The sequence below is a fragment of the Condylura cristata genome, unplaced genomic scaffold, assembly GCF_000260355.1.
Source record: "Condylura cristata isolate star-nosed mole 26May11 unplaced genomic scaffold, ConCri1.0 scaffold00008, whole genome shotgun sequence".
Classification (NCBI taxonomy): domain Eukaryota; kingdom Metazoa; phylum Chordata; class Mammalia; order Eulipotyphla; family Talpidae; genus Condylura; species Condylura cristata.
In genome coordinates this window covers 18,086,265-18,106,134 of record NW_004567109.1, presented here as the reverse complement: position 1 = coordinate 18,106,134, position 19,870 = coordinate 18,086,265, and the positions used below count along the sequence as shown (strand labels likewise).

The following is a 19,870-nucleotide window of genomic DNA, read 5'->3' as shown; positions in this document are numbered from 1 at the left end:
AGAGCGGAGAGCAGAACAGGCAGATCGATGAAGTACACTGCTGAGGAGAGCAGTGAGCGGGTCAGGAGAGGTCTGCCAGCCATGTGGTCACCTCCGGGGCAGGCGGGGATCGAACTCATGCAGAAGTGGCCTTAGTCTCTGAGTGCTGTGCTTTAACCCACTGCGCCACCAGGGAGGGCCGAGAGTGTTTTATTACTAAGAAGAATAAGAATTCTGGCCACTGCCCTTTTAAACAGTTTGCTTACATAGTCCTTAGGGCTGGACTAAGTTCATTAACAAAGGCTTGGATGTTCGTCACTGTTTTTAGTAACCTGAGAAAAAATGGCTTAAGATCCTTCTTTAAAAGCTATTGGCTTTATCAGGAGACCTCTTTTTTTCTTTTTAAAAATATGTGCTGTTTTTCCCAGCCTTAGTGCTGATAGAGTTAGGAGCTTGCAGGTGTAAAGTCTTCCCCCTCCCCTTCCCCATCTCTCTCCAGGGGGTTGTATGTGAGAAGGTGTTGCTTTCTCACTCAGAGAGCATGTATGTGCTACCCTGTTGGATGCCTGCTGTGAGCAGAGAGAACCCCTGTTCTGGTTGAATGGAATGAGCCTATTGGATGGGACGGATTGTGCAACTCCTTCATGCCAACTTTTCACTTAAAGTACCTTTCCTACCCTCAATGGGGTGAAGCATTATAGGTAATTGGTCTAGATTTATATTGACTTGAAAATTATACAGTTTCCTATTAAGGTTTGATTTGTACTGAGAGCAGCAGAGTAGTGTCTACCTGGTACTAAAACATTTTTATTTTGAAAATGTTTATCATTAGAAGTGCACATTACCCTATCTTTTAAGATTGCTTTCAATCAGTACTCAATGCATGTTCCTTCATAAATAAAAATACATATATATCCTGGTACCTTGGTACCTCTTATCTGCCCTGGACTAAATAATTCAGGTATATGAATTTAGGAACTGACCCCAAAAACTCTGTAATGTTTTCTTTATTCTCTCCTAAAAACTTTTGAGGTTGTTATTCTTTCCTCAGAAACAGTTATCGGAAATGGACAGTGGATGGACAGTGGAAATTCATCTATTTCTTGGCCTGGGAAGTAGTAACATATATGTTCACTTTACTCATTAAGCTGTATATGTATATTCTGTGCACCTTTTAATGTTTATGTTATTTCATAAAAAAGCTTAATTTTTAAAAAGGAAAAATAGACAGGAAAGTGTTACATGTGTTTTTTTAAGATTTATTTATTTACGCATACAAGAACTGGGATACAAACCAGAGGTGGAACAGTGGATGAGACAGGAGAAGTCTGCTGCACCATGTGGGGCACCCCCTCTTTCTCCCCTGGCACCACCAGGGAAGGCCCATGTTACATATTTTTTAAAAAGTAAAAAAGTTCAGATTTACTATTATTTTTGAGTATAGACAATAGATGTGAAATTAAAGGGAAAGGAGAAGTAACAATCTTTGAATCTTTACAAACTAAAATGCCTGCCAAAATTTACAGAATTCCTTTTCTGATGCCTCCTAGTAGATGTGGTTTACTGTAGCTGAGAAGTTCTGTAGGTACTAGTGTTCATTCATTCAGCAAATGTCCTGTGTTGGTCTTTGAGCCTAGGAAACATACAAACTTTAGATGTACTGCAGAGTGACAAGTGCTACAATAGCTATACAGATATTGGTGCTCTGGAAACAGTGTAATGAGCTTTGAAGGACCAGTTGTCATTAAGGTAAAGATGAAACTAAAGGGAAAACTGATGTGCAGACCAAGCAGTGTATGAGAGAAAATACTAGGTTAGGCTACTGGTTTGCTAATGATGCTTGTGGCAAATAGTTTTCTGAGATTCCTACCCCTAAATTTTTTTTTTAAGATTTATTTATTTATCCATATAAGAGCTGGATCATAGGCCAGAGGTAGGAGAGGGTGTGTGTGAGAGAATTCACCAGAGATAGAGTGAGGAGCAGAACAAGCAGCTGTACTTAATACACTGCTTAGGGGAGCAGTAGGCGAGACAAAAAAAGTCTGCTGCATCATGTGGGTTAGCTTTCTGGACAGGGATTGAACTCATGCCTAAGTGGCTGACAAGAATATAATATCGCTGAGACTTAACCCCTGTGCCACCATGGAAGCCCACGTTCCTAATTCTTTAAATCTGTTTTGATTAGTGAGGTTACTACAAATTAGGACTCTACTAATTGAGAAGTAATTATATAGTTTTTACTAATTTGTAAAATCCATAATCTAAAATAGTGTTAAATGTAACTGAAGTTTTTAGGCAAATAATAAGAGAAAAAGCTAAAGTAGTTCTATGTTATAAAGACTTTAATGAAAACACTTTATAATAGAAGCAGTGGGGCTCTATAAGCTTGTTGGCTAGGAAGAAATTAGCCTGATCAGATGCGATTTGGTTAGTTCACTGTCTGCTCTTTGGTGGAGTTTTAGGGAAAAGAAAAAGAAAACATTAAGAACAGTTTTCAAGTTCTTTGAGAGGTCAGATCTCCTTATGTTGGACCTGCGCTGCTGCTGTGGAAGCTATGATCCATTGCAGGACCCTATATAGTCTTACCTTCCAGGATTTCCTTAGTACTCTGTTTCTAGTTGCTTTGGACATCCTGAAATGTACATGCGCATATAGTCTAAAAAGTCTTTTCTAGAAGATCATCTTATTTAATTAACTTAGGGAGATGAATCAGTTTTGATTTCAAGGTCCATAGACATTCATGGGCTTGTTTAGCATGTGCAATTTAAGATTATACCCTTGTGTGCATGACTTCTACATGTGAATCTTTTGAGAACGGACTTAAAGGTTTGTGGGAGCTTAAATTTTCCCAGGAAACTGCCAACTCATGAAAAAAATAATTCAAGTGGTTTCATTGCAGACATCGTGTTGTTGGTTTTACCATTGCACAATCAGCAATTTTATTTTGATGTTATTTGGGAGAAAGCAGTATTTTTGATTAGCAAGTAAAATTAATGTAGAAAACAAATACTGTGTTAACTAGTTGGTATAATAAGGCATCTGTGCCATGTTGCATTTCAACTCATTAAATTTCTAAACTTCTAATTACGATAAGATGACAATTTCAATAGGAAAACTATTCAAACTTGGGGTTAGTAATGATATTGAAAAAGTAAAATTTATAGAAATTTGAAATTATTGAGGAGGACCTTTAAAAATCTCATTTTCTAAAAATTGAAATATACTCACTATTTAAATTTTTTGCTCCTAAAATTCATATTCAATTGACATTTACCGGTAAGTACTGCCTAGTAGGTCTTCTTCCAGGAGCCCTAACACAGATGAGCTCTTTGCATTACTCATATTTTCAGGCAAGCAATATCCCCACATTCATAAAGGGTACTTGATGCTCCAAGGCCAGATGGACTGTCTCCCGTTTCATAATTATTCTGTACTATAATTCAAGAGAACTCTTGCAAGTTTTGGCAAAAGCCTTTTGTAAATTCTGTACATTTGTACTTATGGCATAGTTACCATTGTTTTAAGAAAAAGAGATTGATGGGTTTTCTTAAAAAGGGTTATGTCAAAGACAAGGTCTATACAAATGATTCTGTGTTGCTTAGGGATTAAAGATAGGTAGTTCTTCCACAGCCCCATCCATAGAACCATTTTTTTAAGAGCTGGAAAAGAAAGGTACTGAGGTGACAAGGACAGTTGGAAGTTTCTGCAGCCTTTGAGATTTTAAGTTGTTGAAATATTGAACATTTCAATTCCAATATAGGTACAAAGTTCTTCTTCAATTAAAGTGGCAAAATTAACACTTGAATTTTAAAGTTTTACCACCATATCCACCCAAAGAAGATAAATAGTAAATTTTGTTGGTTATTTGAAAATAGTTCTAGGCTTACTAGAGTTCAGAGGACCATGTAAGAAAGTAATAATTGATCCATTTTATTTATGAACTTGAATTAGGCATTGGCAAAGAGTTAAGGTGTTGGTATCTATCATCACAAGTATTCATTGAATACCTACTACTTGTCACACATAATTTTAGACCCTGTAGGGGACCCTGACCCTATAGTCAGTCTTATGGTCTGACATTAAATCTTCCATTTAGAACTTAAAATACTGGTGGTCATACAATATGTGTTATATGAACTAGAACAATAGATGCCAGTATGCAAAATAGTACATTCTGAAATATTTGAGGCTGAAACTGACATTTACATATTGAATCATATTTTCACACTAATTTCCATTTTGTGTAGGCAGTCTGGTTTCCTTGAAAAGCACAGAAGACTTGTAATTGGGGAGCAATGTGGTTTAGGGCAAGTCATTGTCCCCTCTGAGTTACCTGACATTTACAAAAGTGATGTTGGATAAAATAAACTACCCTTGGGTAAGGGTACCTTCTAATTTCATAAATTGCTCTTGTGAAATACCATTAGAGGTAAAGGTAGAATTTTAGGCAGCTTTGGCAATCTGCTGGACTAAATGAGATAGCAGCTCCATCCCCAATCTCTTTGTAGTGCGTTTAGAAGTCTACAGAAACACTGTCATCACTAAACAGCAATGTTTCTACATCTTCTGCAAATTAGTGGTCCATTGGTGGCATTAAAAGTGTGCTTACACACCACTTAACAGTCCGAGGTGCAACACATTGCAAAAGAAACTGCGCTGTTCTCCCAGTCCCCTCACTCATAGTGACATCGTCCTATTCAATTAGAGGTGGTAAAGGCTGGCCTGGCTCCAAAGGAAGACTGTAAATTCCTCTCTTTTTTTCTGTGTCCACGCTCGGCAGGATGCTTCCTCACGCCCACCTCTCTCCCCCTTGCTGTGACTTTGGCTTCCGCCAGATGTCACACCGCTGCTTGTCACCGCCCAGACTCTTGTCGCTGATTTTGTTGTTTCAGTGTATTTATCACAACTGTTCTCTTAAGCTGTAAAATTTATGGAATTTCACACTCTTCTTAATCACTACAGTGTTTCTTTTTCATGAGAGAGGGAATATACAAGAAGTTGTATGCACGGGAGTTAGAGGGAGGAAAATGTTCTGTCTAACTCAAGGAAAGTGAGCTTCAAAGGCCCCAGGGAACTGAGTCCAGTTTTTCACCACTTGGAGGTACTTAGAAAATCCATTTCGATCTAGAAGGGAGAAGTATGTAAGAGATACTCTTGTTGGGTAATTACTCTGGCTTAAATTTTAACCCTTTTAGCAACCAAAGTAAGGTGGTTAATATTATAACTCCCTGTGGCACATCCTTTTTATATCATGTTCTCCGTTCAGCTGTTCTAATAATGCAGTCAGGTCCTAAAAAAGATGGTGGTGGCATGGAGCACTTTACATTTATTTATTTAAAGCTGTGTAGGTAAGGAAATAGCAAAATTACTTCAAGTGCCCATTTTAAAAAATATGCTTATTTCATGTACTTGTTAAGGGAGCTGCTTGGAATGTTTGTGATAGTGAACACCATTGGGCCCCTGAAAAAGCCTGACAAGGAGAAGGGGAAACTGAACTTCATAGGTGGTTGTTTCCCAGTTAATAACTTGTACCATTTATGGTTTGCTATTTTTTTCCCCACTTGAAATTTTTGGTTGTACCTTTTTTTAGAAGCAAAAATTCATGTAGTTCCCAAAAAGGAACTACAGGTTAGATACAACCTTAAAGTTAAACATGTTGGTAGGTATTTGTGCTGTAAACTGTTTATGGTGATCCTTAAAGCCAATGGGCAAAGAATATCTATATATGCTTAGGCTAGTTCACAATTAAGTTTTATATTCACTTCTACCCTGTGATCTGGAAAATGCCTTAAGATAATGGTTCTTCCCCATGGACTTCATTAACATTTTTTAATTACCTAGCCTTTCTTCCTAAACACTTAGAATAGTGGAGACATCCAGACTAGATTATATCATGTTCAGAATAAGATTAATTTATGAAAGAGAGAAGATTCCTGGCAATTCTGTCATGATTGATAAATGTATTTATTTCTCCAGGATAACTGGCAAGTTCTTACATGTAATGCTGATCATGGGAAAGAAGGAGTTAAATCTCAGCACTATGAAACTATCAACAGCCATAAGTCTTTAGAAAAAAGGGAACTGTTTAGAAAGTGAGGGTTGGCTCTCAGGATAGACATATATTGGTATGAGTGAAAATAGCATGCAGTATTTAACAACATTTAAATGGTTTAAATTAGAATTTACTCTCCAAATCTCAGTGTGGGGTTGGGTTTGATTTGGTTTTTTCAGGTTTTTAGGGCATAGATCTCTGTATTACCACACCTTTCCTAATCTCAGAGTTAAGTTAGAGTGAAGCAAGTATGTTCTGTCAGTGCTTGGAATGTTTGTGACAGTGAACACCATTGGGCCCCTGAAAAAGCCTGACAAGGAGAGGGGAAAACTGAACTTCATAGGTGGTTGTTTCCCAGTTAATAATTGTAGCTATTATTGAGTTTTTCATATACTTTAGGCACTGTGCTTTTGTCATTTATGTATATTATCTCTTTTACTCTTCACTGCAAGCCTTTTGTAATATGTCTTATTCCATTTTTTAAAAATCAGAAACTAGCTTTTCTAAATCTACATCTGTGGAAATAGAGCCAGATTTCAAAGCAGGTCTAACTGCAGTGTTACCCAGCTGTTTCTTCCTGAAAGATGCTGGCCGTCTTTTTGAACTTGCCCCAGTTCTCAAAAGTAGAACCTAAGATGTTCTGACAATTACTTGGTGATCTTTCTTGTAATATTAGACATTACTCACACATGTTAAAAGATAATGTAATCCTTTCTGGTATGATTATTATTCAGCAAATATTTATTGAGCATATACTGTATACTTGTACATCATTGAAGAAGCCAGGCATAATCTTGCCTTCATGGAACTTATAATTGATCTAATGTTTGATTAGGTGGGCTTACTAAATATTTCTCCAGATTTACTTAGTCATACCAGTCATACTTAGTATGCCAATCACACATATGTATGCTATGAGAACAGCATAAAAGTGAATGGCTTGGAATTTGTCTCATACTAGGAAAACACTAAATGAATCAAGAATATGATGGGAATGTAATAATCAATAAACCTATAACTAAAGCTTTGTCATTTTGAAAGCCATGATTCTTAGAGGAACAGCAGAGTGACAGTACACAAGACTTTATTTGAAATTTTAAAAAACTAGTGTGAGCCAGAGCTCTTTGATGGAGCATTGTCGAAGAATTTCAGAAACTGCAAGTTGTTACACAGATGTATTGATTTAATTAGTCTAGATAACACCATTTATTTATGCTTAAGCATCTCACACATGCAAAAGTTGGTGATTCAGAGTCACACAATAATTTGTGAGTTATCTTCTATACCCCATGTTGTAGCTTCTGAATACCAACTTTGATAAGTATGTGTGTCAGATGCTTAAGCATAAATATATGATATTATCTAGACCAATTAAGCAATACAATTTACTTCTGTGTTGTTACCATGGTTTCATGTAAAATCTTTTGGTAATGACTTTTAACCACATTGTTTAAAACGCAATTTTAAGCTGTGGGCAAAATCCTCATTGCAGACAGAGCATATCTGAATTCTGCTGGTTAGGGCCTTTGGATATCTGAATGGATCTTGAATATACAACTGAAAAGTTGACAAAGTTTTTCTAGCTAACCATACAACGGGTGTGAATGAGAAAGAGAATTTACCTCTTACCAGAAAAATAAACTTATTTTGTGACAGGTAAGAGCTTGTATTACCAGTGAGGGAAATGAGTAGTATCTCCTTGCTTTATTTCTCTTTCTAATCTGCTCCTGTTCTAATTTTTTTTTTAATTTTTTTTAAAGATTTATTTATTTGTGTATACAGAACTGGGGTATAGGCCAGAGGCTCAGGGGCGGCGAGAGGCTTCACCAGAGACAGAGTGGGGAGCAGAACAGGCAGATCGACGAAGTACACTGCTGAGGGGAGCAGTGGGCGGGTCAGGAGAGGTCTGCCACGCCATGTGGTCACCTCCGGGGCAGGCGGGAATCGAACTCATGTGGAAGTGACTTTAGTTTCTCAGTGCTGTGCTTTAACCCACTGCGCCACCAGGGAGGGGCTCCTGTTCTATTTTAAATATAAGAACACCAGGAATTTTTTGTTGATTAAAGTGGGAGCTATAGGATGTAACTCATATACTAGGAATTTAAGTAGCATTTTTTTCTTTCAGGAAAAAAAATGGGAGTTTGGGAACCCTCACCTCTATTATTTTTTCTCACCATACTCCCTAGAAGATAGAAAGGGGAAAGATTAATTAACCCAGTTTTACACATAAGGAAACAGAAGCTCATAGGGGTTAAATGTCTTGCCTAAGGTCAGACTTACTAAAAACATGGTCACAGAATAAAGTAGAGAATTCCAGAGCCTGGCAAAGTGTAGTGCACTACCCACTGGGAAATGTGATAGGCAGGTAATTATTTTCTCAGAAGTCTTTCACCACTGCTGGTCAATTTGTACTCCTCTGAGACTCTCCAACATGTTATCCTCAAGGCAGAAACTTGTTTTCAGGTTAGGGCTATTCTGCAATCTTCGGGGGATGTTAGTATCCTTTCTTATGTAAGTCCAGCTGGCTTAAATTCCCAGAAAGTATATAATATTTTATTTTTTTCAAAGACTTATTTATGTACAGAGAACTGGGGTATACGCTAGAGGTGCAGGGATGGTGAAAGGATTCACCAGAGACAGAGTGGTGAGTAGAACAGGCAGATTGACAAAGTACACTGCTGAGGGGAGCAGTGGGCAGGACAGGAGAGGTCTGCTGTGCCATGTGGGTCACCCCCCCTGGCTGGGGATCAAACTCGTGCTGAAGCAGCTGCGGCTAGCTTCATAGTGCTGTGCTTCAACCTGCTGCACCACCAGGGAGGGTCCTATAATATTTTCATATAATGTTCTTCTAACAGTGTTTTCTTCTGGCTTTCAAATGCCCATGTTATTTAGTGTTCAAAAAATGTAAGATGTCACTTTTAAGACCTTTTTATGTTTCATAAAAAGAGTACATAAAAATACCTGATTTCATTTAATGTGTATTTAATCAAATACATAAGTTTAGGGATAGGCACATAAGTAGGGTCTGCTCACAACCCACTGAGGCAATGCAAGAGGAAAAACACATTTTTCAGAGAAAAAGGAAGCCATGAAAATGGGAGTTTCACCACTGATGCCTAAGGGGATAAAAAGTCTGAATTTAAAATAAATGCAAAGCCCACTTCTATGGACACTTAAAAAAAAAAGTCTTAATTTAACACGGTAAATGGCTCAGCTGCTATAGGGGGCAAATAATCTATTTAGAGAAAAAGAGCAAGGCAGACTTAGTCAAGGTTCTCTGTAGAAACCTGCATTTTTATACTTAACAGATAACAATAAGAAAGGACACCTATAAATTCAATTTATAATTGGATTTTTACGTTTTTATTTTCTCATTGATAAAAATTATTTCCTAATTATCTATACATTACTTAAATCTCTTTCTTTGTATTTATAGATTTCATGAATATTGTCTACATTAAAAGTTTAGTGATTTGGGTCCCTCCCTGGTGGCGCAGTGGGTTAAAACACAGCACTAAGAAACGAAAGGCACATCAGCATGAGTTAGATCCCCTCCTGCCCCCGAGGTGACCCCAAATGGTGCGGCAGACCTCTCCTGTCTTGTCCACTACCTCTCTCAGCATTGTATTTCTGCCTCTTCTGCTCCCCACTCTGTTTCTGGTGAATCCTCTCACCTCCTGCACCTCTGGCCTGCTCCCCAGCTCTTGTATGCATAAATAAATAAATCTTTTTTTTTTAAAAATGGGACTTTTGAGGTTTGGGTCCAGGTGCCCAGACTGAGCCTATTTATTTGGATGATGTGGTTTGGGTAATGTGGCTGCTTTCTTTAGTCTCAGGGCTGACATGCTCTCAATTGTTTGTCAGTTTCGGAAATTAGGAAAAACACAACAGTACTCATGATTTGCCTTTCAAATGACTTTGTCACGTGTTCTGGTCATGGCTGTAAGAAGAAAGCAACTTTTTCATATATCTAAAAGTGCTCCACATGTTGTTCTGTTCATAGAAAACAAGTTGACCTCTCTTTACTTCTTTCCCTGTTCTAGGCCCTTAAGTTTTCCCTAAATTTTTTACTTTCACTGTGATATACTCAGGTGCTGCTGTATTCTTACTAATCAAAAGTTAGAGTGGTTAGAATGGTCTCATTTGCCATAGGAAGAGATGGTGCTGTTATTGCATTGACCATCTCTTTGCCACATCTTCCCTTTCAGACCCCATATCATGTCAACCTCCTCCTGGCTGGCTACGATGAGCATGAGGGTCCAGCACTCTACTATATGGACTACCTGGCAGCTTTGGCCAAGGCGCCTTTTGCAGCCCACGGCTATGGTGCCTTCCTGACTCTAAGTATCCTGGACCGATACTACACACCAAGTAAGTTCCAGAGCTCTCGGTAGGGAGTAGTAGCAGAGCCCCATCCTCAGCTGCTTTCAGTTGTGCACTACCCCTTGGGTGGCTCCTAAGAAGCACATGCAGTTACCCTCTGGAATGTGGATTGATTCGGGTATTGAAAAGTTGATATAATTCCTTCTTTTAGAGCTGGGTTTTGTTTTGTTTTAAAGTGGGGGATGCTTAGAGTAGTGAGTAGACTGTAGTTCTTAAGTTATAAAAGTTCAGGTTTTTTACTCATTTTGCTCTGCCTAGATGCTTATTAGCATGTCAGCTGTAGAGAATGAGCAAGTAAACCAAATGGCTTGTGTGTTTGTTTTGATCTGGGATGAATAGATCCCCAGCATAACAACTTGGAATTTCTTTTAAACATCAAAGCTTTTAAAGGTCGAAAGTCTGGGTTCTTCCCTTGGTCCTTATCTCCTAATGACTGCTCCTCCTGCAAAACAAAAGCTGACTTTTTTACTTGTCCATAAACTGTGAGCTTGGCAAAGCTTCAGACACAAGGTCAACCTTGCTTTAGCCACTGGAGCAATAGGCACTTGGAATTTTTAACTTTAACAGGCTATAGATGCAGCACAGATAACTGTTCTCTCCTTACATTCCATTCTTCCCTGCCAGTATGGTGAGAAACTGTCTTATTCATTCCTTTTTTGGTCCTGCCCTCTCCATCAACCTCAGCCATGCCAGAGCTCCAGGCCACATCCTGAAAAGAATTAGACTGGCCTCCTAGTGACTGTTTCTGGATTTGCATTTGTCAAGACAGCTGATTTGCCCACCAAAATAAACATCAACCATCCCTGAAATGTAACTGCATTATATGTCATCCCAGTTTGCCATGCCCGTGGACAGTTCTTTTGGCTCCTGTTTTATGGAGCTCAGCCCCAGTCTGAATTCTCTCTCCATTGTTACACCAAGATTCAGCTGGGAAAGTGAGGCTCAAACTCTAGCCCTGCCCTTCCTTTGCATGATTTGCAGCTGGCTAGGGCAGATGGAACTGATTTAAGCCCTAGTCTAAAAGGGGAGAAGGTTGGGCTATACAAAAAGGCAGGCCTTGGCCATGGGAGGCGGAATTCCGTTATGCTTACCCTTCTCTGTAGCAAATCAATTTGCAATGGCTTGTGGGCCTCTGGAGCATTGGGTCTCGGGCACCCTCAACTGCATATGGAGTAAGTTTGTCGCAAGCTAGAAGGCGAGGGGTTTGTTGGTGTGTTTTTCTGCCTTTTCCATTCACGGCACGATATTCAGAAGAGGTTTGAAACTTAATCAAAAGTTTTGTTGGGGAATTGGAGTGATTGGTAGCACCTTGAGTCCTCGGTCTCTGTGTTTTCTTCCAGCTATCTCACGTGAGAGGGCAGTGGAACTTCTTAGGAAATGTCTAGAGGAGGTGAGTAACTCCCATGGGCTCCTGAAAGGAATGTTTTGTCTCTCTGTTCGCCAATATTGTTTCAGTTTCTTGGTTGTATTTTTTCTGATCCTTGCCAGAAGGTGTAATAAATACCCTCTAACCAGATGTGAAGTTGCTACCAGGGATAGAGTTTGGTGGGTAACAGGCTTATTTTTTCCTCTCATGGGTCACCTCCTCGTCAATCTCAATTTTACAGTTTAATTACTTCTCTTTTTCGTTTGTCCAGACTAGTGGTTCTCACATGTTAGTGTGCATAAAAGTCATCTGGGAAACTTATTTTTTTGTTTTTTTAAAGGAGATTCATGTCCCCAGCATTCTCACCCCTCCCCAAGCCCTAATTCAATTCATTTAAACTGGGGTTGTGCCTGGGAACACTTTAATCAGTTGTCACAGGTGATTTGCTGGAAGTGGTAAACTTGTGCCATCCTTTAAGAACGAGACTTTAGACCTGCTCTGTTTCGGGGCCACCTGGAGTTACCATATTGTCTGCTCTTTTGAGAGTGTGCAAACCCTGAAAGCCTCCTCTGAGAATTCAGGAGGTCTTCAAAGCCATTAGAAAGCTTTGGGCAGAAGGGGAGAGTAGCCTTTGATTTATAAGGCCAGGAACATGGACCCTATTCATTTAAGTAAGGCTTTGGGGTATGAATTAAGGGTCAAAATTAAGGTATGAATTGAGGAAATGGAAGTAACTTACTTAGGCTTTCATTCCTTTGCTGTTCTTGTGGCCATACGATGAATTTGCGGTCTAGTGAGAAAGTGGGAGGAAAAGAGCAGTGGAGCATCAGAAGTATTAGCAGTTTGCCTGTTAATCTCAGTCCATAGTGCCCCTTTCTTCTTCTTTGTAAATCTTCTTTCCAAAACACAGACTACAGAATAAACTGATATACTTTTTAGGGACTTATTTATTTATGCATACACTAATGGGGTACATGGGGTGAGAGGATTCACCAGAGACAGAGTGGGGAGCAGAACAGGCGGCTCTTCCAAAATACACTGCTGAGCAGCGGGCGAGACAGGAAAGGTCTGGGCTGTGTGGGTCAGCTCCCTGGCCAGGGATCGAACTCATGCCGCATAGCTTGATAGAGTTGAGTCTTTAACCCCTGCACCATCAGGGAGACCCTAAACAATTGTATTTTTCTTGACCACTCAACTGAAAGGCTATTTTAGCCTGGTAGTTGCAGATGTCCCAAGGAACTGCCATGAAGAAGACACTGGAATGTCAGATACTTTGAAATTTAATCCTCCATCGCTTGAGAAACTTGTATTTCCTTATTGTCACCTTTTATTGATCCTGAAGCATGTTTCTGGACATAGGAGCCATCAACCAGAGAGAACTCTAGAAATGGAATGTGATGTTGCTGCACAGTCCTTAGCTGTAAAGGAAATGGGAATCATCGAGGGAGGAAAGACTGAGGCTGGGGAAGTAGATATGATTCTAAAGGAGCAGGTGGAGAGCTTTGTACTTTTCTCTGAGAACTATGTGAGATATCCAGAAAGGGTAGCCACAAAAGCGGAGATTTTCTCCAACTGTGTTCCTCCGTAGTCTTGAACCATTATGGTGAGGCTGTCTGCTTCCTTACATGCAGACTTCAACTCCTTTGGAACATCCTCGGAAGCTGAGAGCCTTATGAGAGTCCAGAGATGTTACTTTAGTGACAGGTCAGCGTGGATTGGAGATAGGGGCAGGGTGACTCCAAGAGCAGTTCCGATGACATCCTGCTCACCACCCCTCCACCAACACACACATGCCTACTCCTGATGAGTAGGTGATGGGAGCAAACTATTAGGGGTACTATTAGTTTTGACCCAAAACTTATAGTAATCACTCCTTTATTGTCTTATTACCTTGAAATACTTGAAAAGAGAAACCTGTTTCTGGATGGATTGGTGACAGACAATGGGGAATAAAGCATTGAATTGTCTTACCAGCTAACTGACCAGAGACAGGCTTCCTAGTTCATACTCATTACCTTCCAGTTAGTCTCCAGTTGTATTTTGACTTTCTTTAGTGTTCTAGTTCCCTCTTTCTCCAAAAGAGTTTAATCTGTACAAACAAGGATTTTTTTGGTTTTGTTTTTTAAAGATTTATTTATTCATACAGAACTGGGGTACAGGCCAGAGATGCGGAGGGTGAGAGGATTCACCAGGGACAGAGTGGGGAGCAGAACAGGCAGATTGACAAAGTACACTGCTGAGGGGAGCAGTGGGCTGGTCGGGAGAGGTCTTCCTCACCATGTGGATCTCCTCCGGGGCAGGCAGGGATCAAATTCATGCGGAAGTGGCTTAAGCTTCTTAGTTCAGTGCTTTAACCCGCTGTGCCACCAGGGAGGGCCAAACAAGATTTTTACTTGCTCATTTTCTAGAATGGAGCCTGGCCCATAGTACTCAGTAAGCATTTGTTGACTGATTTTTTTCTTCTTCTCTTTCTCCAGCTCCAGAAACGCTTCATCCTGAATCTGCCAAGCTTCAGTGTTCGAATCATTGACAAAAATGGCATCCATGATCTGGACAACATTTCCTTCCCAAAACAAAGATCCTAACATCATACCCTCCCTCCCACTTGCCAGGGAACTATTTTTGATGGGCTCCTTTATTTTTTTCTACTTTTGACGTGTACTCTTCATAGATGGTTAATTAAGAATAAATCTGAATATGGTTAAATTGAACTCTCTGGTTTGAGTTTCAGTTTACCTGACATCCCCTCAGAGAGGAAATGCAGGAAGGAATTATTTGCATTAGACTCCTTGCCAGGACTACCTTCCCTCCTGTCTTTTTCCTTCATGAATGCCCTAGTTGCTCTTTAGCAGCCGATAGCCCCTCGTTCTGTTTCAGGGCTCAATATCCTCTCCATTTAGCTCTTCATATATCACTTTTTTTTTTTTAAGATTTTGTTTTACTTATTTATATATACAAGAGCTGGGGTGTAGGCCAAAGGTGCAGGGTGGAGGAGGGAGGAGAAGGTGGTGAAAGAATTCACCAGAGACAGAGTAGTAAGCAGAACAGGTGGCTCTACTGAAATACACTGTTGAAATACACTGTTGAGCAGCGGGCGAAACAGGAGAGGTCTGCTGCGCCATGTGGGTCAGCTCCCTGGCCGGGGATCAAACTCAAGCCATTGTTGTAGTGATAACACTGAGACTAAACCCCTATGCCACCAGGGAAGGACCCCAGAATATTTTTAAATGTTTTGCTTACTGCTTATTTCTAGTAATGCTATGCCAGAGATTGTTCATGTCAGTATACATATAGCTACCTTATTTATGTTGATAGGTGTGTAATATTCTATAAAATAATTACACTGTAGGCAGCTAACCAGATAGGTTCCTAATTAGCTTTTGGGAAATGAATATGGAGATTTTCTTACTATTATTATTTTTGTTGCCAGTAATACAGTAGTTCTTTTTTAGTGTACATGATTAGGTTGTACTCCCACATTTCAGCTTAAGTAGGTTTGCTACTCTAGACATAGAAATAATTTTTTATAGGTACTCTTCATAGTAATTCTCCATTACTGGTAAAGAACTACTGAGTTGAAGTTTCTTTGTAACAACAGTCTGCAAACTTTAGTCCTCAGACCAATCTTTTGATGGGTTCATCAAAACACAGACGACTGAGTCCTACTCCTACAGTTTGCTCATGTTTGCGGGAAGTGGCCTGAGATTTTGCATTTCTCACATTACTAATTGGTGCCACTGTGCTCTGGAATCGTTATTTCAAGCATCATTTGGTTTTAACTCCTGCTTTGTTCAGTTTTGTGCTATTCTTCATATAAGTTTTGTTTGTCTGAGATGAAGTATTGTCTAAGTTACTACCTATAGATCAGAATGTTTATATTAATAAGAGTGACACATTAATATAACAAATGCAAATGCTTTATACCAAAGAAAGTAGTTCATCATTGAATAAATAGGAGGGGCAGTGATTCACATACCACAGCTGATTCGTATTATTTAGATTTCTCAGTCTCTTTCTAAGGCATCTATTTTTAAAGCTCCAAAAATGATTCTGTTGCTGCTCACTGGTTGTCCCACCTGTAAAGTTATCAAAATTGTACCTATTGTGTGGGGTGGTTATATAAGGATTCTATGAAGTAACAAAGTATTTAGAACAGGGCCTGGAATATAGTAAATATGCAGTAAGCATGCACTAAGTAGTTATTGATAAACCAACTCTGCATCCAGGCCTCACCAGGAATGAATTGCCTCTGCTTTTGTATGTAAGTATCCCCAGGGCCATTTCAGGCAAGCCCATCAGCCACCTCTTCTCCAATCCTGATCTCTTTCTGAGGTCCTCATCAACTTACACCTAGGCATCTCGCCCTCCAGCCTGTATCATCAAATTGAGCATGTCTGAAGCTGACCTATACCACCTGCCCTCTTCCAGACCTCTGCAGCATTCCATCTTAGAGAATTAGAGCCATCTGGCTCTCAAATGCCCAAGCCAGAAAATTAGGTATCATTTATTCATAATAAACTTGTTTTGGAATAAGTTTGTTTTTTTCAGAAAAGATGCAGAGATTATATTAAAACCCCAACCTTTATTAACAGCCAGTTTCCCCTTTTCTGTTTTAGGTTAACAACCCAGGACAGTCACATTTGCATCTTTTCTGATGCCTTTTTTTCCCTCCTACCTTCAGAGAGGCACAAGTTATGGAGTTTTTACTTCCTAAATCTCCTAGTAAATTTCCCTGTTATCCTGATTTACTCCCCTTATCATTTAGACAGTTTTAACAACTCTCCTAACTTATCTCTAGGCTTAGTCATTCCCTCTGCCATTGTTTGTATTCTAAAAATCAAATTTGTCCATTCCTCTCCTCACTTAAATTTTTGTGATGGTTTTCCATTACATATAGAATAAACTCAGTTTTTTTTTTTTTGTTTTACATTTTAGCCATTTCTTTCCCATCCTTACTCTCCTACATCCTTTCCCTCTTCTATGCCCTCTACAGCTTACTATTCAACTAAATGTATGTGGCCTCAGCATATTTTTATGACCACACACACACAGCCCTCTCCACTCTATAAGAAGAGTAGCATTGCTCCATAGAACATAAAGATTTGGATATTGTGATTGCATCTGAATCCAGGGCACTCTGATATTTTCTAGTCTAGATTTTACTTTTAATGCCAGCTTTGTCTTAAATTGATAATTTGGAGTTTGAAAAATGCTGAAAATTCACTGACTCTAACACTCCCAGTCAAATGCTGCTCAGAATGGTCCTCCATTTGGTTCCCATCTGCTTTCAGGTGGTTAAAACACACACACACAAATTTATTCCTTCCAAGGTTTGGGGTAAGGGGGATTGGTTGGAGACGAGAGCAGCTGTTTGCCTCAGGGTCGGGAAGCTGGTCCCTGAAGTGAAGAGGTTGGGAAAACTGACAAGTAATCTCTTAAGAGATGGAAGAGGGTGCTGAAATAGCTTAAGAAGCTCAGTGTCACCAGCTGAGCTAAATGGCTTAGCCTTCTCTGCCTGAATCCTGGTTAATGCCTGAAGCCCAGAGTTCTTCAAAGTCTATATCCTTGCGGTGGTGCATTGAAGCAGCATAGGTGCCCAAGCAGAAGAAGGGGCTTTCTGAGGATTCTTTCTAGATGTCTTTCTAGCTCACTTAGCTCCGTGTTTGAGGAGAGAGAGGTCTGCAGCTTAGCCTGACACCTTACTTCATGAGGTCTGAGGGAAGGAATGTTGTCAAAGACTGCCCTTTCCTTATTCCTCCTGGAATAATAGGATTCTTTAAAAGAAAACAGGAAAGTCATCTTTAAATGAATATACACTCCAAAAATCAATTATTACCCAGTCAATACATTTAATTTACAGATAGTTGCTTTGTATATAAAAACTAAACTGTAAACTATACTTTCGGTTTAATCATCTACTTTTCTTAGGGCTGAACCCAGAGTTAGCTAGTCAAAGATGAAAACATAATTTACTATGCTATGGAAAAAGAAAACTTGCTGGGAGAAGTTGAATGTGAGACCTCTTTAGACGCACCTCAGCCACTTATCTTCATTCCTGAAGTGCGACTTTTGATACTGTGGCCTCACTGTGTGGGCAGAGCAGCGCCTGGGAGCCTTGTGCTGGGAGGATCACTTGCTGGGCGCAGGCTCATGGGCCTCTGTAGAGGGCCTTGTAATGCAGTAACAGTGAAGGGAGAGGTGGGTCGGAGAGGTGGGTCAGACGTGAGTCCTCCTTACTTGCTGGTTAAGTTGCGTTGAGCTATAGGTTTCTTAACTATGAAATAGGCCTTAATGAGACTACACAGTTCACTTAAAGTTGTCCACCACTGAAAAGTTAATGGTTTCCCAAAAAGAGCTCAGAGCCTTTTATTGAATTGTTACTATGTGTTAGGTGTCTGTTAGCCCACTTGATGTTTTAGTAGTAGACTGTCTCTCGCCAGGCCCAGGGCTTTGGTTAAAACAGGACATACTTCCAGGCTTTCCTTCATTCCTCCTTTCATATGGAGGGTTGAAGAAATAAAACTTATTTTGGTAAGAAATCATATCTTGGGATACCTCCAAAGAACCAGGGCAAAAAATAAATTAAAAAACAACAACAAAGAACAGGGGCAAGAACATTCCAGGCAAAGCGAACTGTGAGTGCAATGGCCCGGAGACATATAACAAAATGACAATTGAAGAAGCAGGAAGTAGATCAGCAAGCAATCAAAAGAATAGTTTAAGGTATAGTTGAAGCAGCTAAAATTCAAATCATTGTAAGGCCTTAGTACAGTGCAAGGTAGAACAGTGAGAACAGGGAGGCCATCTGGAAGATAATGTAGTCTTGAGGTTTGGGATGGTGGCAGAGGACATAGAAAGGGATGAACTTTCTTATGCCTTGTCTAAAGACTCAAATATGACCCCCCAGTTTCTGACTTCAGCAACTTGGTAGAGCAAATTGGCACTTTTGACTTAGGTGGGAAAGCGGAGTGATCAAGATTTGAGTACTTAGAAAGTACCTTGGATCTAAATTAGATACCTGTTAGACAACCCAGTGATAACATCAGATAGACAGTTAATATTGGGCCTGGAGTTCAGGAGGAAAACCCTGAGGAAGGCACCAGTTGGAGATCAAATAGAGAAGGAACCAAAGTTAGAACCAGTGAGGTCAGAAGAAATCAGGAGAAGTTGAAAGTCATAGAGAATGTTTCAGAAAAGAACAAGCAACCAGCCTTGTCAAATGCTCCAAGTCCAGAAAAAAAAAATCCCTTGTATTTGACATTGTGGCCAGTCATGATCTTGCTAAGTGGATTTCAATAGATCATTGGAAATGTCAGCCAGACTGAAGTAGGTTGAAAAGGTAATTAGAATGAGGAAGTAGAGGTAGGGATGTAGCAATTTTTCAGAAATTAATTGCAAAGGAAATAAATGGGAAAGAATGTTGTTATGTAAGGTAAAATATCCTAGAGGGATACAGGAAATAAAAGATGCCTGAAAAGGGCCCTCCTTGGTGGTGCAAGGTTAAAGTCTATCAGCACTATCAAGCTGTACCACCAGCCACTAACATGAGCTCCATCCCCCGCCAGGTTGCTGACCTGTGTGGCCCAGCAGACTTCTCCTGTCTCTGGAGACTGCTGCTGACCTCAGCAGTGTGTTTCAGCAGACAGCCTGTTCTGCTCCCCACTCTGTCTCTGGTGAATCCTCTCACTGCACCCGCCCCCAGCCCCCAACTCTGGCCTACACCTTAGTTCTTCTATGCTAAAAAAAAAATTTTTTTAAAGAGTTTTCCCAGAATCTAAATTGCCCTCCCTTTCTGTCCTGAAATTGAGGTTTTTCTTATCAGTTCATTCCATCTTTCTCTGGAAATGCTTTTCCCTGTGGAGTCCCTTCAGGGCATTCTTTCCCTCTAACACTCCAGGGTCCACTTGACATACAGCTGAAACCACACAAGCCAGACAGACCCACCATCTGCACCCCTCCACACAGTGGTACCCACAGCTCCACATGGGGTACCCCTTGAAACCCCTTCCTACCCCATGCCCTCCTAGTTCCTAGGTATCACCTCTCCTCAAGGAACTGTCTCCTCTTTGGAGGCAGATCCAGGGCTCGGA

General features: G+C 40.0%; 1 protein-coding gene across 1 annotated transcript in view; it reads left to right on the top strand.

Moving 5' to 3' along the window:
• Positions 1–14,491, top strand: part of PSMB2 (proteasome (prosome, macropain) subunit, beta type, 2) — a 28,014-nt gene extending 13,523 nt beyond the window's left edge. The window contains exons 4-6 of the mRNA XM_004678785.2: positions 10,240–10,402; positions 11,755–11,804; positions 14,258–14,491. Of these exons, the coding sequence (XP_004678842.1) occupies positions 10,240–10,402; positions 11,755–11,804; positions 14,258–14,365 (321 nt within the window). The 3' untranslated portion in view covers positions 14,366–14,491. The remainder of the gene's footprint in view (positions 1–10,239; positions 10,403–11,754; positions 11,805–14,257) is intronic.
• Positions 14,492–19,870: the final 5,379 nt, after the last annotated feature.